Genomic DNA, 16,177 nt, shown 5'->3' on the forward strand with positions numbered 1-16,177 from the left:
CTGAGTCCGTCCAGCCAAGCCCCCAGCACCTACCTGCACCTCAACACAACATTTAGCCATTCTTCTGTCACTACATATTAATAGCAGTGTCACACACACACAATCTACTACTGGGAAACGGCCCTGTAAAGGCAGTGCTAGCGTGCTGAAGACAAAGTACTGACTTTTGCCAGAAAGCCCCAGTTTTCAATAAATTAAAACATCACTGAATTCTTCAGTTATTCTATTCTGAAACATTGTGGGCATGTATAATAAATTCCCTAAGTGGTTTGGCAAGTGTTCCAGAATTGATTTTAATAAATTCATGAATGAATTTCATCCCACACTTACAGAATCATTTAAGATCCCTTAATATTTAGTTACATCCTAAAATGTTTGGCTATGTATTTTATGGACGAAAGGATACGACAGCGTTATTCTCAGATCTAGATATTCAGACAGATGCAAAAATGCACCCTTGTAAATAAAAAGCATCTACTTGTAAAAAGATGATCTCTCACTGACTACTTACACTATCCCTCTTCTATTCATATATAGTTTCAGCTTTAAATGGGTTTGCCAATAGGAGGCAAGAAAAGGAAGCGGCGTGGAGGTGCCCAGGCTCACCGAGCACTGGTCCAACCTGACTCCACTGGGGCTTTCAGGGAGTCACCTTCCGGGGCCGAGTTCCCTAATGTGTGAAATTAGAGCGGCGTGTGCATGCCAAAGGGTCCCTGAGGCTGACTATTCTAGAAGCTACTTACAGTCCAGTTTCATCACTTAAATTAGAAATAAGTACACAAACTGCATATAGATCTTCAGTTTGAATGCGTGACTAATATTTTATATATCAGGTACTCTCTTCAACTGGGTTCAGGTTTATTAAAAAGGCAAAAGCTTCCTGGCAAAGGCAGAAACTGAAAACCAGCTCCGCAGCGCACAGCGCCCTGCCCGAGCAAACCTGGACTGCGGCTTGAGAAACTCCACCCGGTTCTGGCTAACATCAAAGGTGACTTGACACCACTCTGCCGGAAATAAGCCTCATATTTTTTAACCAGGCACCAAGAAAACACCATTTTCAAGCCCAGCACTTTGGATGTCTGATCTTTCACTCTGACTACCTGCCTGAAGTGAAACTACCTGGTGAAAAGGGGTTTGAAAATAGGTAAACTAACGCACAAGAAAAGGACACAACATGACGATGGAGCGCAGGACTCTGGTCTCCTGACTACCCGCTTACTATTAATAGCTATGTGCTCATAAAAAATAAGAATAGACGATGAGGTCACAAACACCTTCTCTGTTGTACGGTTTACTTTAGATCACAAACTTGGGAATTGATCAGCAAAACTAAAAATATTTTCTATGTCTATGCAGATGATATAGTATTCCCATCTCATTTAAATACACAAAAGTGTAGGCAGCTTTTTAAGCTCCCAGAATTCCTCTTGAAAACCTTAGGTCAGTCTTACCTATAGTCACTCACTTGGGACCCCTGCTCATTCTGTCTGCGGAGAGGGAGATCAGGGATCTAGTTCGCAAGTAGCCTGCTGGTGCCTGTCCTCTCCCACCTGCCTCTCAGACCCTGACCGAAGGTGCTGCTTCAGAGCTGAAGTGGAGGAAGGAAACTCATGAGAAGGAAGGTCTGGACAAAGTACCAAAGGAGGGAGACGGTACGTGGGCCCAGAGGCCCGAGGAGGTAAAAGAAAGGGAGTAACACGATTCAGAAGGCACATCTGACATCTTTCTAAATGCTGCGTGTCAACTTTAAAAGAAAGGAAGGAAGTTCCTTCTCACTAACGTGGACTAGTTCAGAAACAAAGTTATCATTTACAACACCCTTTACCTAAGGGAAATGCATTCTGAGTTCCAGATAATCAATTTAACAAATAAACACTTAATAACAATTCTTAAAGCCAAGAGGCTGCTCACAGTGCTCACCTGAATTTTCTCCATGCCTGATATCCTATCCTGCTTTTTAGGGACAGAGAGGTGAATTACAGACAAGACACAGAAACATAACATAAAGATACACGGGCTAACATCTTCTTCTACGCTTTCTGTTTTACATGAGACGAAAATCAGAGGCCTGAAGAGCCAACACTACGCTGCTCTCCAGGCGTCAGAGTACGCGCTCCCCAGGCTTAGAAGAAACCCAGCGTCCCAGCCAGTCCCAAAGGCCACTTACAATCTGGCATGCCCAGCAGTAGAGCCTGCATCATGAAGATTTCATATCCAACATGATGTGTTTTTTTTGTTTGCCTAGCAAACTTTCATCACTAAATAGGGACTTGATTCCTCAGATTTGTTTTGATGAATTTATTTCAGAAGCCTATTACTTACCAAGCTGAACCTTATTTGTCCAGAGACTGTTCTGTTTTTTAACTTACTTAACCAGAAAACCTTGATTTATATTTCAATCAAAATGGTATTTCATTCTAAGTAAAACCAAATCTTTATTAAGGCCCTTGAGGGGAATCAGCTACCACTTCATACAGCTCACATTCGCGTAAGATCTTAAAGACTAACCTGAATTTCTCCGGCTCTTCACCAGAACCAGACTGGCAAATGGCGACATCCTGACTAACCTGAGCAGTGGCTGCAAACCTCCTGGAGAATATACTGACTTTCCACCCCAGGGGCCTCCTGGCACACTTCAAGGACGACAGCTGTACTATCAGGACCTGGCAGATTTCCAGGCTCAGCAAGGTCTGTTCATAACCACCATTTGTCCTATTCATCACAGGATCAGCAACAGGAGAGAGCTCTTGATTACGAAAATAGCTGAGGCCACCACCCAGAAACATTCCGATACATTTTACTTCCACATAGTTCCCGAGAGTCCCTTTTCCCACCGTTACCTTATGCAGCCCTGTCCTCTAAATATAAAAATCACTGCACACAGGCACACGTAAACCCTCGAGGCACAAGGCCGAAAGCCTTGCTTACTTAACTTGTGTTCAGCATCTTGGACATCTACACAGGAACCTGTCCGCCACTTTTCTGTCCACCTGAATTTAAATCTGTTTCTCCAAGAAGAATCCTCTACACTAGACACCTCCCACTGTCAGCCACGTGACACAGACAGCATGCTGCCTAGTGAAGGCCGGCGACAGGGCCAGAACAAGGGACAGCAATGACACAGCACTTGCATTCCTGCTGCGGTCGTCCTGAGGAGCCAATCTTCAATTCTTCTCAATTTTTTAAAAAGAAGCCAATCTTAATATGATTCTCAGTAATACCTAATTCCCCCAAATTTTGAAATGAGAAAGTGTTTTTTAATGTTATTTATTATTCATCCCTCTTATTCTTCCTCAGCCTAATCAAGACAAAAAAATTCAGAGTTTGCTTACACCTACCCAAAAATTTTAACCACTTAAGCCTTTTTTAAAAAACACTGGTTCAAACAATCTAGGACTTAATTCCCTCACTTTAATGATGACAGAGAAGAGAACCAGAGAAAATAGGCCATTTATAAGAGAAGCTGGGGCTGAGGGTCAGGCTGAGGGCCAGAGAACCCCGAAAAAACGAGCAGGGCGTGACAAAATGACATAACCTTGGAATTCTATAGTTTTCTGCTTTTATCTGACACAATGGCGTCATCACTATCCTTCAAAGTAGATTTCTTTTTTTTTTTCTGCCCTACCTTTTCTTCTTAGAGTGTGAAGGCAGTTGGAAAAAGTCCTGAACGTCAGGAAAACATGCCAGGGTATTTAAAAGGACCCCAAATGCCTATTAAGAAAAAAATTCCAAATCCCTTGGTGTGATATCAAGGCCGCACAATCCTAGTAAGACTCAGTCCTGTGATCTACCACTGAGGTGGGGCAGGGACACGGGACAAGCACCATGGTTAACTTTCCCTGCCTGTGATGAAGAATGCTGACATATACACAGGACGGTGAGAACAGGAGGGACCCCACCTTAAGGCTAACACTCCACTTTAAACACAGGGGAGTTAGGAGGTAAGACTCCTAACATTTTATGGTAATCAGAAAATAACCCACCCTATCTTAAGGCAGGGCAAGCAGTCCTGACATGCTTCCAGCGTGAGGGAAACCACCATCTCAGAGAAGAACAAGATCAATACATTCCTTGTGTTAAGTTTTTCTTACAGAATTATCTAGAGATATCATGAGACCACACGTCAGGCCTACGTCCAACAACCCCCACCCCCCGCCCTTTGCCCCACTCTGGAAAGCCTTAAAAGACAGAATCCTAAGCCCTTAAGTGCACCTCCTCTCTGAGGCTGCTGGCACTCCCCTTTCAAGTGTGTACTTCTACAGTGAAGCCTTCTCTCTGCTCCACTTACTGCGTTTTGTGTCTGCGCTCTTCCACTGGTAAGCATCTTTGTTACTTTGCTATTTCATCCTATTTTCTAGACTTGAGCCTCCCTCTGCTCTTCCTTCCTCTTGGTTGCCTGCACGGCTGCTGCCATTCCCTGCTACTCTCGCTTTGATGCATTCCTTCTTTACCTGCACTTGTCGGACCAGCTGGAGAATTCCTTCTCATTCAGAGCCAAGAACCCTCCCCCGTCCAGGCCGGGGTTTCTCCCAGTGCTTCCCCCGGTGTGCAGGGGGCCCTCCCCACATGCAGCTGCCCAGCGACACCACAACCGTCGCCCTTCTCCCTGCAGGATCTCCCCGTATTTCAGCCGCGTGGGACCAGCTGCCATCTTACAGGCACACTACTGACTCTATCGCCCACACTGCTCTCTATGCTTCAAACTGTCTTCACTCCCTCGTGTCTGTCAAAATCTTGAAATCAAGGTCCATAGCAATGATTGACTTTCTGTGGTTCCTTTCCGAAATCTGGCATCAGGTTCCAGGGGAACATGTCACCTGCCATCTGCTGCTCAGAGTGGCCGGAGCTGCGGTGCATTCGGACGAACACTACACGTCCCAGGGGAGCAGGGCCACGTCTACGTGACACGCACGTCTTTCCTCAGCCAACTACCATCCACGTAAGGTGGACATAACGACAAAACCAACAAAGCAAAAGCACTAATCAGGCACTTCTAAAATAGTAAGGTGGAAATTAATAAGAACCATGTCTAATTCAAAACTCATCTGAGGTGCCAAAACTACAAAAACTCTACAGAACTGGAAAAAGAATAAACAGATTCAAGGTTGAAGAGTCATCACTAATTAAGAATATTCACCTCGTTTCTTCTATTTTCCAAACATGGCTTGTGCCAGAACGATCATGCTGTCTGTGACCACAGACCATGTAAGCCAGGTCTCCGTGCTGGTCACCTCACGTGAGAAACACACTCACTGGTCCAAATTCAGTAAGTGGACACGGAGACAAAGAACAGCAGAGCGAGGCTTTAATGACGGCCTTGCCGGGTGTCTGGTGGGCAGGCACACCTGGGGAGTTTGGCGCCAATAATTTATCTCGTAGTGCGCGAGTCCCTCCCCTGGTTCCTCACTGGCTGAGTACTACAGGGTTCACATTCTTTCCCGGACGTCGCCTAAGGCAGTTATATCTTTCCTTTACATTTGTCGTAATCTTGTTGGTAGGTTTAAAAAACCCAAACAGGTATTGCCAGGCCCTTATCAATTCCCCCACCCCCACTCTCAGCCCGAGCAGCTTCCACCACGTGGCCCTTATTGTTAAAATGTCTAAACATCCTAGTGGGAGTAAATCACATTTAGGTTTTAAACTCTTTCCTAACACTCAGAACCCGGCAGGGCAGCAGCAGCTGTGTTTAGGGGAGCACAGTGTGACGCAAGGTGGCAAAGGCAGTCTGCTGTTCAAGGGATAACTGCCAGCATCATGCTATCAAGCAAGTATTTAAACTTCTGTAATTATTGAAACGGTAAGTCTCTATAGCATCTGCTCACATGTATGTCAAGGAGTGACGTACACACCATGTGATTTCTAGCGCTGGGAAGCTGATGACAGGAGGGGCATCCACACTGGGTCAGCTCTTGGTGTTCGAGAACCATTTTACAAAAGAAAAACCTCCCATCAGGCAAAGTGAAGTTTCTCTGATGTGCAGAGCCATAGTCTGCCCTGTGAGCGAAAGTCAAGGAAAATGGAAGGGACAAATAAGAGACAGGGATTTGTGCTGGTGAGTCCATTAATTATTTATTTATAATGTGCGCCTCTTCCCGGGCCCCCTGGGACTCCTGAGTTCCTAGATGGAAAGGACGGCTCCTAGTGTAACGAAGTGACACCTCGCAGGATCTCGCCAGGTGCATGCCCATCCTTCGGGGTGCGCTCTGTTCCCTGTTATGACCCCAGCCTTCCACGGCTGAGCTGCCGTCTGCAGGCTGGACGGGCCCCCTGGCTCCTCTACTGCTGGTCTGAGGCACAGGCACTTAGCTCTTCTGAGCAGGAAGGAGGAAAGCATCAATGTACAGGAGTACTTAGCAGGCATTTCGCAGAACGACCTTAGTGGGGATAAATGCCTTGCCTTTAACGTGAAAGTACCTTTAAAGAGGGGGAAGAAAGCCTAGAAATAAAAATAATAAGACTGTTAAGTGAAAACTGAACAAAGTGAAAAACCAAAGGAATCTTCCAAGTTACTACATAACTTTTAACATTTTACCTGAAATATAAGTAAACACCTGAGTTACAAGTGAAAAGCCCCTGGAGCAGCTGTTCAGGGACAGAGTTGGATGATCTCAGTTTTCAAGGGCAGATTCTGAAGGGCACCCACGACTGGGAGCTACTGACTTAGACACAATCTGCTTAATACATTGAAGATAAAGTTCACTGAACTGTAACATAAAACAGGATTTGTAAAACTTAACGGTAGAGAGGTCAAGTTCTCCGATGTAATGAGGGTAGGTGTTTTAGGTCCAGTTTCCCAGAAGCAGAGCCTGAGACAGGGATTCTTGCGTGACTTACTGAGGGAGGGCCCACAGGAGAAAGCTGCACAGCGCAGCACAGCACAAAGGCAGGCGCACCTTGAGTGGCAGCCAGCTTTTTGTGACCCTCACCACGCAGTCTCAGGGTGAGTGCCCTGTGAAGGGGAGGGCCCTGCCTCCCCCAGCATCTCCAGGGAGGTGGCTCCCATCTGCTGCAGCGCCTAGACAGGGCACCAGCGGCAGCTACCACAGAAGAGTCAACTAAGTGCACCATAAAAGGGTGTACTGTCTCAGGCTAGTGTATAAATATCAAGCAAAAGAGACTCTAAGCAAAAAGTCATTAGTAGAAATAAAGTGACAAGAACTTTTAAGTCACTAACATTTCTCAATATTAAGTATTAAACTTGCATGTACCTAACAACACAGCTATTTAAAATACATAAAACTAAGGTAATGAGGAGAAACAGTGAGTCCACCTTCACAGGGGGTATCGTAGCACGCCACTCAGTGACTGAGCCACCACGTAGACAGACATCAGCAAGTCTGTACAAGCTTTCAACAACTATACAAGTTTCAGCTAATGGGCTACAGAGAACACTGGGCAAGATGCTTTCTCTTCCAGAACACAGGGAATATTTCACTTTTTTAAAATGTATACTAGGACATAAAGCATCTTTTATGTGGACATAAACCACATTCATGAAACTTAAGTTAGAAATAAAAATGTGAGAGAATTTTTAAAATTTTACTAGGAAATTTTAAAACATTACAAATAGCGCATGAGTTAAAACCATAATAGAAATGAAAAAATACTTAGAACTGAATAACAGAAATATTATATATACCAAAGTTTGTGGACTATCCTTAAAGAAGGAACGTAAGGAAAGTCTTCAGCTTACATGCTTCATGAGAAAAAGAAGGAGCATATAAATTAGTTAAGCATCCATCTTAAGGATTACATAAAAATAAATCTGAAGAAAACCAAAGGAAGAAAATAAAATCATGACAAAAATAAAGCAAAGAAACAAAAGAGATCAACAAACCAGAAGTCCTCTTCAAGGACTAAATACCTCAAGTTACCAAACCTCTGGTGAGACTGACCAAAAAAGAAAAGGCACAATGAACAATTTTAGGAAGGAAAAGAAAATAATGCTACAAAAGCAGCAGAGGACAAAGACAGAAACAGCTCTGCCAACAAATGTAAGACTCAGATGAAAAAGACTAATGCCTAACAGAGCACATATTACAAAACCTGATCCAAAATACTATAATAGAAAACCTAAGTAGTCCCAAATTAAAGAAATTTAAATGATATTTTTAAGTCTTCTAAATACATACACACAGCCAACGGTTTTATAGGAGTTCCACCAAATATTCGAGGTGCAGATAACTCTGATCTAACACAAACTCAAGAAAACAGAAAAAGAATTCTCTGTAACTCACTTGATGAGGCTAATATAAGTATAATGTGGTGGTTACAGGCCCAGATTCACACCAGACTGCCGAAGGCTCAGACCTGCCGCTGAGCATCATGTCATCTTGGGCAAGTTTCTTAAACAACCTCTTTGCTCCAGGCTCCCCCCCAGGCAGGCTGGGGGTAACAGTGCTGTTTGCTTCTGGACCTGTTCATATACAAAACGATTAACACAGAGCTTGGAACACTGTATGTGCTTTAGGTATTTGCTATTGATTATATGATAATTAATAACATACCCCGACAGCAAAACCAGACAAGAATAATACAGTAATGGAAAATTAGATCTTCAGTCAGCATTTTCTGTACAGAGCTGGTGAGTAAAATCGATTAAACCTGTAGCCAAATCTCTGTCACAAATACAGGCAGTCCTTACTTTGTCAGGTTCTAATCTAATCTGCAAGTTTCAGTTACCATGGTGTAGGCAAATAACAGCAGTTCCCCAACAACACGGTTCAAATTTTAGTTACCACACTATATTAGCTGTTATTGTATAAACCACAAAATTTGCTGCTAGCTCTTCTCCCTACAAATCCCTGGGTAAATAGCAGTTGTGTATCGAGATCAGTGAACAATCGTGTCATTTCTCTTAGAGCCCCATGATTACTGGTCACCGAGCATCTGACACTCAAGTCCATGATTCTCCCCACTGATTACTGACACTGCTCTGCAGTTGCCCCTTGCACACCCAGTTTTACAGCTTCAAAGTACCGTGCAAAGCACAGGATCAATGCTTCGTGGGGCACAGTTATGGATCTTTCATACACCCTGTCTCAGCATTGGCATTACAGTGTGATAGCTTTGCCTGTACGTAAATAAATGTGTCTGGATGACACTAAAACTTTATTTATGAACATTGAAATTTGAATTTCATATGTTCACCTGTCATGAAATATTTTTCTCCTTTTGATTTTGTCATTATTTTAAAATGTAGAAACTATTCTTAGCTCACAGATTATACAGAAAATTGGCAGTAAGCTGTATTTCACCTGTGAGCCACAATTTGCTGATACATGACTTAAATGAAAAAATCCTAAAATAAATATTAGCAAACCAAATGTAGTAATGTAAAAAAGATACATTTTGAACCACGCTGGCTAATCAGACATTAGGAGAACCTATCATGGCACCACTGCAACAGATTAAGGAGGGAAAATAAAAATCCCCTCTCAACAGAATCAAACAGCCTCTGGAAAAAAGACAGTGAATTAGGATGGGCGCATCCTTTCACGGACAAAGGGTATCTACCAAAACCAAAAGAGACAAACAAAAAACAAAGAAAAAAACTCAAAAAACCAAAACCACCCACAAGCATCATCCTCTTGAGACAGAAGAGAAGTAACCACATCCTCCGCTACTGCCACTGCAGACCACCACTGCTCGGCAAGCGGGGGCAAAGGAGCACATGAGAGTCACGGAAGATAGTGACAACACTGTCATTATCTGCGAGAAACAGAAAATAAACTAGCAGAATTAGTAAACGATGTTAGCAAGATAGTAAACTCCAGGTAAGTTTGTAAAACCCACTTGTATTTCCACATACTGGCAAAAACACTGGAAAAACAGGTTTTTTTAAAGTATCACTTAAATGGTTATTTTCAAAAATATCTAGGAATAACTTTAATGAGAGATATATTCATGACCACTACACAGAAAACAAACTTTAAAAAATTAGAGAAATTAAAGACATAAAAAAATGGCAGGACATATCATGACTACATACTATGCACTGGGAAGGCTCAGTATTTCAAAGATGCCGATTATCTCCAAGCTAACCTACCGACTGAACACTTCCAAGCAAAATTCCAGTAGGTTTTTTTCTTTTTATTCTGAAACGAAAATCCAATTCCAAGTCTTATATGACAACGCAAAGAGCCAAGAATAGCAAAGACAAGCTTAGAGAACAAACCTAGGCAACTCCAAGCTACAGGGAAGCACGGCTCACTGCAGCAGCGAGCATACGCATCTACAAACAGGTCAAGGTCACACGTTTCAACTGATACGTATAAAGTAATGAAGACACTGTGGAGTTGGCACAATCACCAAGAAAGAGACCAATACGAGAGACAAGTTTCAAAACAGAACCACTATGGAGGACACTTGCTGTGTGACAAAGGCGACCCTGCCGAGCAGCAGGGGAAAGAACGTCTTCAATGAACGGTGCTGGCCAACTGGACATGCAATTATGAGAGAACATACGAGAGCGCTACCTCACAGGACACACAAGAATCACTCCAGGCAGACAGCAGGCCTAAGTGTAAAAAATAAAACAACAGAGCTTCTAGAAGATAATATGGAGAACATCTCCATGACCACAGATTTCTTGAACAGGTCACATGGATCACTCTCCATAAAGGGTGAAAAATGATAAATTGGACTACATTAAAAGTAAGAATTTACATGCATCTAAATATGCCATTAGGAGAGTGAAAAGCAAACCATGGGACTGAAGAAGGTATCTGCAATACATAAAAACAAAGAACTCATTTAAGGGATATATAAAGAACTCTTACAAATAAAAAACAAAATAGCTACCTCTTATAGGAGACTATCCAAAATAGCCAATAAACATATGAAGAAGTATTTACTTTTACTAATCATCAAAGAAAGGTAAATTAAAACTACACCAAGTTCCAATAAATACCTCCCAGAACTGCTAAAATGAAAAAGACAAGACAGTTATCAAGTGTCAGGAAGGCCAAACAGCAATCAGACCTCTTGTACACTGCTACAGATTAATGCCATCATTTTAGACTGTATTTATAAGGTAGAACTTGTACACACCTTTAGACCCAGGCTTTCCAATTCTAGCTATATACCTTAGATAGACTCTAACATCCATGAACAAGAATGTCAGAGCAGCATTATTCATATTACTAAGAATCTGGAAATAACCAAATGCACATCAACAGAAAACAGATTAGATTTTGTATTAATATAACGAGATCCATACAGCATTGAAAATCAATTAACTACAGATAGACACATCAACACAGATGAATTCCAGAAACTGTGCTAAAGTAGTCATATACTTCTACTCTGACTATCAAACACAATAAAAAAAGGCACAAAACTGGGAACAGTGATAGTCCTGGGTGGGGGCAGGTAGAGACATTCAGTAAGGCAGGTGCAAACAATGGGCTTAGGAAAGTCCAATTTTTTTAAGCTGGGAGTGGACTGATATTTATTTTTTATTATTTCTAAAATTTTGCATATATATTTTACATACAAAATGTATATACAACATATCATATCAAAAAGGGGTTGGGGGAGATAAGGATGATACAAGGAGAAGGAAGACAGGGATGGGAGAAGGAAAGGAGAAAAGCAAAAAGAAAATTCCCCAAGCAGTACCTTCCAAGTTATGAGAGACTGGCTTCTGAGTTCTAAAAGCAACACTGGATACTGGGAATGCAATGAAGCAATGCAGTAGTAACACTAATTATTTTGAACCTAGACTTTTATACCCAATAATCTATCAAATGAGAACCAAAATGAGAATTTCAAACATCCAATGAATTCAAAAAGTTCAGATACCCTTCCTGAAAATATACTTTCAGGAAAGACTCCAGAAAAATGAAAAACAAACACAGCATCCTATGGAAGCCACAGTATCCGTAATAGTACAACTAACCTACAGGAGAAATGAAAAAGATCCCAGGATGATGGCAATGCACCAGATCGAGAAGCAACTCTGTCCAAAATTAACAAACAGTGTAATTTCAAAAAGCTGAATAACCTCAGATAAGTGATGTAATGCAGATGGCATGTATTTTTCTGCCTATTTAAAAAAGGCAATTAAAAATGGGGTGGAGGTAGTTACTTGAAGCAGAACTACACAAGAAAGTATTGACTCAAATACAATGCAAACTGAGTGGTGGCATTATTTTGGGCTGATCACGTATTTTAAGAAGAGGATGCATACAGCAATTAGGCTTAGAACGTTCTCATCAGATTTCTAACACAGGATGAGATCCATGAGGAATGATTTTTTGTACTTGTGTACAAAAGGGCATATATAATATACTGCAGAAAGAAGAGTCCCGGGGAAGAGCAGGACAGGGGTAACTCCAAAACAGCAGCCGAAATCAACTGAAAGGCTTTTGCTGACTCTAGAAGTTTCATCCTAAGTGGGCGGAAGGCAAAGAGAACTTTGCGTCCTCCCTGGAATGCGCCTCTCTATTGGTCTGCAAGTCGGCATGGGCTGACCTTTAAAGACAGTGTGAGGTTTGTTTGCTTTCCCTCTGCTGTGGGCTGACACACTGCACATGGGTGGACAATGACCTGGTGGCTCTGATGTTGGCTATGTTCAATATTCTACTATATTTCTTGAACAAGCAGTGAGATTTTGCCACAGATGCATTTCTAATCCTTCAAAAATAAGAAGGCATAATGAGACAAAAAAGAATACAATTACAAAAGAAAATAATATGATATAACCATCTTGGGAGGAAACACCTCCTAAATATAGCACGCACCAAAGGGTTTACAAACTAAAATTACAAAGACTTCCAACTAAATTTCCTACAAGAAATTTGGAAGTAAATTCTGAGTAATAAAAGGTACAGAAAGTAACAGGCAACAGGAGAAAGACTTTGGTGACGAGCACAGAATCAAAGGATGCATGACCCAATGGGACCGCGGCAGAGAGGTCGCTCGATGCTCACCAGCCCTTCCTTGGGGCTGCAGCAGGCCGCGGTCCCTGCCTCCTTGGAATTTACAAGGTCTACCTCCTGGAGACCATCTGACTGGATCCTAGTCAATGGAAGGCCAGCTGAAGTATAAACTCCACCACAAAGCACTTCATGAGGTCCTCCTAAGGAGCTGGTGCTTTTTGCTGTCAACCAAATGAATACAAAGTGGGCCCCAAAACACTGGGTAAAAGGAGCTGAAATTCTCTAATCAACACATGAAGCAAGAAGTAAGCCTCTACTAAGATGAGCCATTGAAATGCTGGACATGTTGAAGCAGAAGATCATCAACTACCCTAGCTCATACCAGCCCAGAGTCCTACACCCAACACCCTCATTTTACAAATAAAGAAATGGATAGACAAAGACACTTTCTAAAAATTATAGTAGTTGGTAGAAGAACCAGTTCTCCTAATTTTCCATTCAGAAACTTTTACTCAATAAAGATTTCCATGCTGAATTTAGAATGAAAACTACTATCCTAACATTTGTTTCAAAACTACAAAAAAGCAGTAAAAGATAGATCATCTCTTACATAACATGAGGAATCTTAAATTTCTACAAGAATACTTGTGGAGGGACACGGGAAAGGGAGTGTACACAGAGAAGACAAGTAGTGACTCTACAGCATCTTACTACACTGATGGACACTGACTGTAATGGGGTATGCGGTGGGGACTTGATAATAGGGGGAGTCTAGTAACCATAATGTTGTTCAAGTAATTGTACATTAACAATACCAAAATAAAAAAATAAATAAATACTTGTGGAAAATCACAGAGGCATCCATCCCAAATACTGATTGACACTGGCTGTCATATTCTGACTTGTATCAGTAAAATATGGTTGCAATTACTTAAAATTCTGTATACCAAACAGACTAATAAATTACATAAGCCTTGGTATAAGTGGTTTTTGTATTACCCTCCTTATTTCACATGGAGTTTTGAAAAGTACTGCGCTATTTAAGTGTGTCTATGGAAATGGTTTCTGCAAATACACAGCCTCTTATTATGCCTTTATTTCCAGAGAAGAAAAAAAAAAAAGCTTTTAACAATAACTCAAGTCAGATTTAAAAATCCATCATTGGCAAACCATCTAGCCTCTCCCTACAGCCACCATAAACTAGATACAAGGTCTTGGGCAGTCACCTCACTTCCTTTGGACCATGAGAAAATTACACACTGAGTCCTTTGTAGGCCTAATATTTGGACTATGACTTAACTCTGTTCAGGTCAACAAAATGTACTGAATACTTATTACGGGGAACCATATACAATTGTTCGTATTTGACTGTTTTTGACCTACAAAAACTGCATTTTGTTTGGTTTGACCTAATTCCCAGTTACCATGTATTGTGTTAAAAAAAGAAGTACCAATTATTTCAGGTATTCACATGCACATATTTTTTAGAAGAAAAATCAGTAAGCTGATGTAGGGGCTCCTGAACTGTTGTCAATAGAGTTACAGAGTAAAGTCTACATATCTGAAGAGAAAAATCTTTCACACATTCTCTTCTCCTGTGTACTTACAGCTAAGTGCTGTTTAAGCAGAAACTACACTATTTCGGTTCATTAATATACTGGATCCGAACACTAATTGACATGTTTTAGCCAAAATGGCTACAGTTACTGTGAAAACGTAAATCTTCCTTGTCTATTACTTCGTCAGTTTAGACTCCTACTTAAAGATTCAGGATTAGATTTGCCTTCTCAGGCTCACAGAGGTTAACTTATAAAAGACATTTTCATAAAAGACAAAATAATGAGTGCTCATATTACATCCCAATCAAATAAAAAGATCTCTCTAAAAAACTCTGGCAATCCATACAAAACAGGAATTCAGACTGGCCCCCAGAGGTTTATGTCTCACCAAGTCACCAAACATGAAGACACTATTCCAAAGGCAACGCCAAGAACCAAATGAACATCATTTTTACAAAAAACGCTGCAGTTGATCTATGTCAAATAATAGCATTAACTTACTCTTAAGAGTATGCAAAAAATATATTTCCCTTGTCTTTAATATTTATCTAGAAGATTCTTATTCTACCTATAAAACTACCTTCTTGACAGAAAGCAGTCTGAATTCAGAGAAGGAAGCAAGTCTTCTTATTTCTACAGATTAAATTCGAGAACACAGTTTTTCAGATTTCAGTTCTGCTGTTTAAGTCATAAGTGTAAGTTACCTGTGATCTTACGCAGGTGATTTTACGCAAGGAACACCAAATCCATCATTACTCCCATACACTACTGACTTGATCCACTGCAACTGCTTAACTTAAATTAAAATCAACAAAATAAGTCAAGCTATAAAAATGTTCTCCATAACTAAGAAAACATTGTCCATTGTCAGCTTTACTGTTTCCACTCATCACAACTACCACCAAGCCCCAACTATCAATATAGCTTTCATCACACTGGAATTTGCATTTACTTAGAAACAAAACATAAAAACATATCACCAATTAATACGTGCACATATGCCAGATACTGACCAGAGACAGTAAGTATGCCAGGAGTCCAGGAAAACAGGCAAGAACCCTCAGCGGCCCACAAGAAGCTACATTTGGGGAACACACCATCTCCTCTAACAGTAGAGCGCTCAGACTGTCAGAACTTCCAATGTCCTTGAGTCATGAATGGTCAGGGGAAGAAATACATGCATAAAAATATTAAAGAATAAATAAGAGGGAACCTTAAATTACCCAGTTTACTCTCATATTTTACAACTAGTGAAGTGAGATCCACAGAGGTTCCCCTGCCCAGAGGCATCCAGCTAACTAGCGGCAAAGCTACAATCAGAGCCAAGAAGGTCTTTCACCTCCCACCCGGCCCAAAGCTCTCTCCCCAGGGAACGTACTCAGGGAACCTACAAATGAGGTATTGGTTCAGAGATCAGAAAATTGGGATCCTAGGTCAAACAGGGCCCTCAATACAGTGGCCTACAGAGTGTTCTGGAAGAGCTGTGACATCTCAAAACTCAAGAATGTTGGATGAAAACACAGATTCACAGCTCCTTTCAAAAAAGCAGATCGGACAACTAGCACGCATTCCCACTCGGCCATGACAGATCGGCACCGAGCGGTCCTTGCCTTCTGGAGACGCCCAGTTGGCCAGCGTGTGCAGCACGACCTCATTCACTATGCTGCGGTGAGTTTAAGAGGCTCCTGCACTAGAGCTGTTATTTAAATCATCATCAATTCTAAACAGTTCCTA

The 16,177-nt window shown here is 41.5% G+C and overlaps 1 protein-coding gene across 18 annotated transcripts in view; it reads right to left on the minus strand.

Annotated features, from left to right (window-relative positions):
* Positions 1 to 16,177, minus strand: part of MAP4 (microtubule associated protein 4) — a 176,621-nt gene that overhangs the window by 114,091 nt on the left and 46,353 nt on the right. For 3 of the 18 annotated variants that reach the window (XM_073230529.1, XM_073230530.1, XM_073230527.1), the window contains exon 1: positions 2,509 to 2,662. The exons of 4 other annotated variants lie outside the window; for them this stretch is intronic. Coding sequence is in view for 7 of the 14 variants with exons in the window: in XM_073230517.1 (XP_073086618.1) it covers positions 2,509 to 2,720 (212 nt within the window). In the remaining 7 variants the exon portion in view is untranslated. Of the gene's footprint in view, positions 1 to 2,508; positions 2,786 to 2,928; positions 3,014 to 16,177 lie in introns of those variants that run through there. 11 more of the 18 variants (XM_073230528.1, XM_073230526.1, XM_073230523.1 and 8 more) reach the window with 10 other exon arrangements.

This window comes from Manis javanica, chromosome 3 (genome assembly GCF_040802235.1).
Source record: "Manis javanica isolate MJ-LG chromosome 3, MJ_LKY, whole genome shotgun sequence".
NCBI lineage: Eukaryota > Metazoa > Chordata > Mammalia > Pholidota > Manidae > Manis > Manis javanica.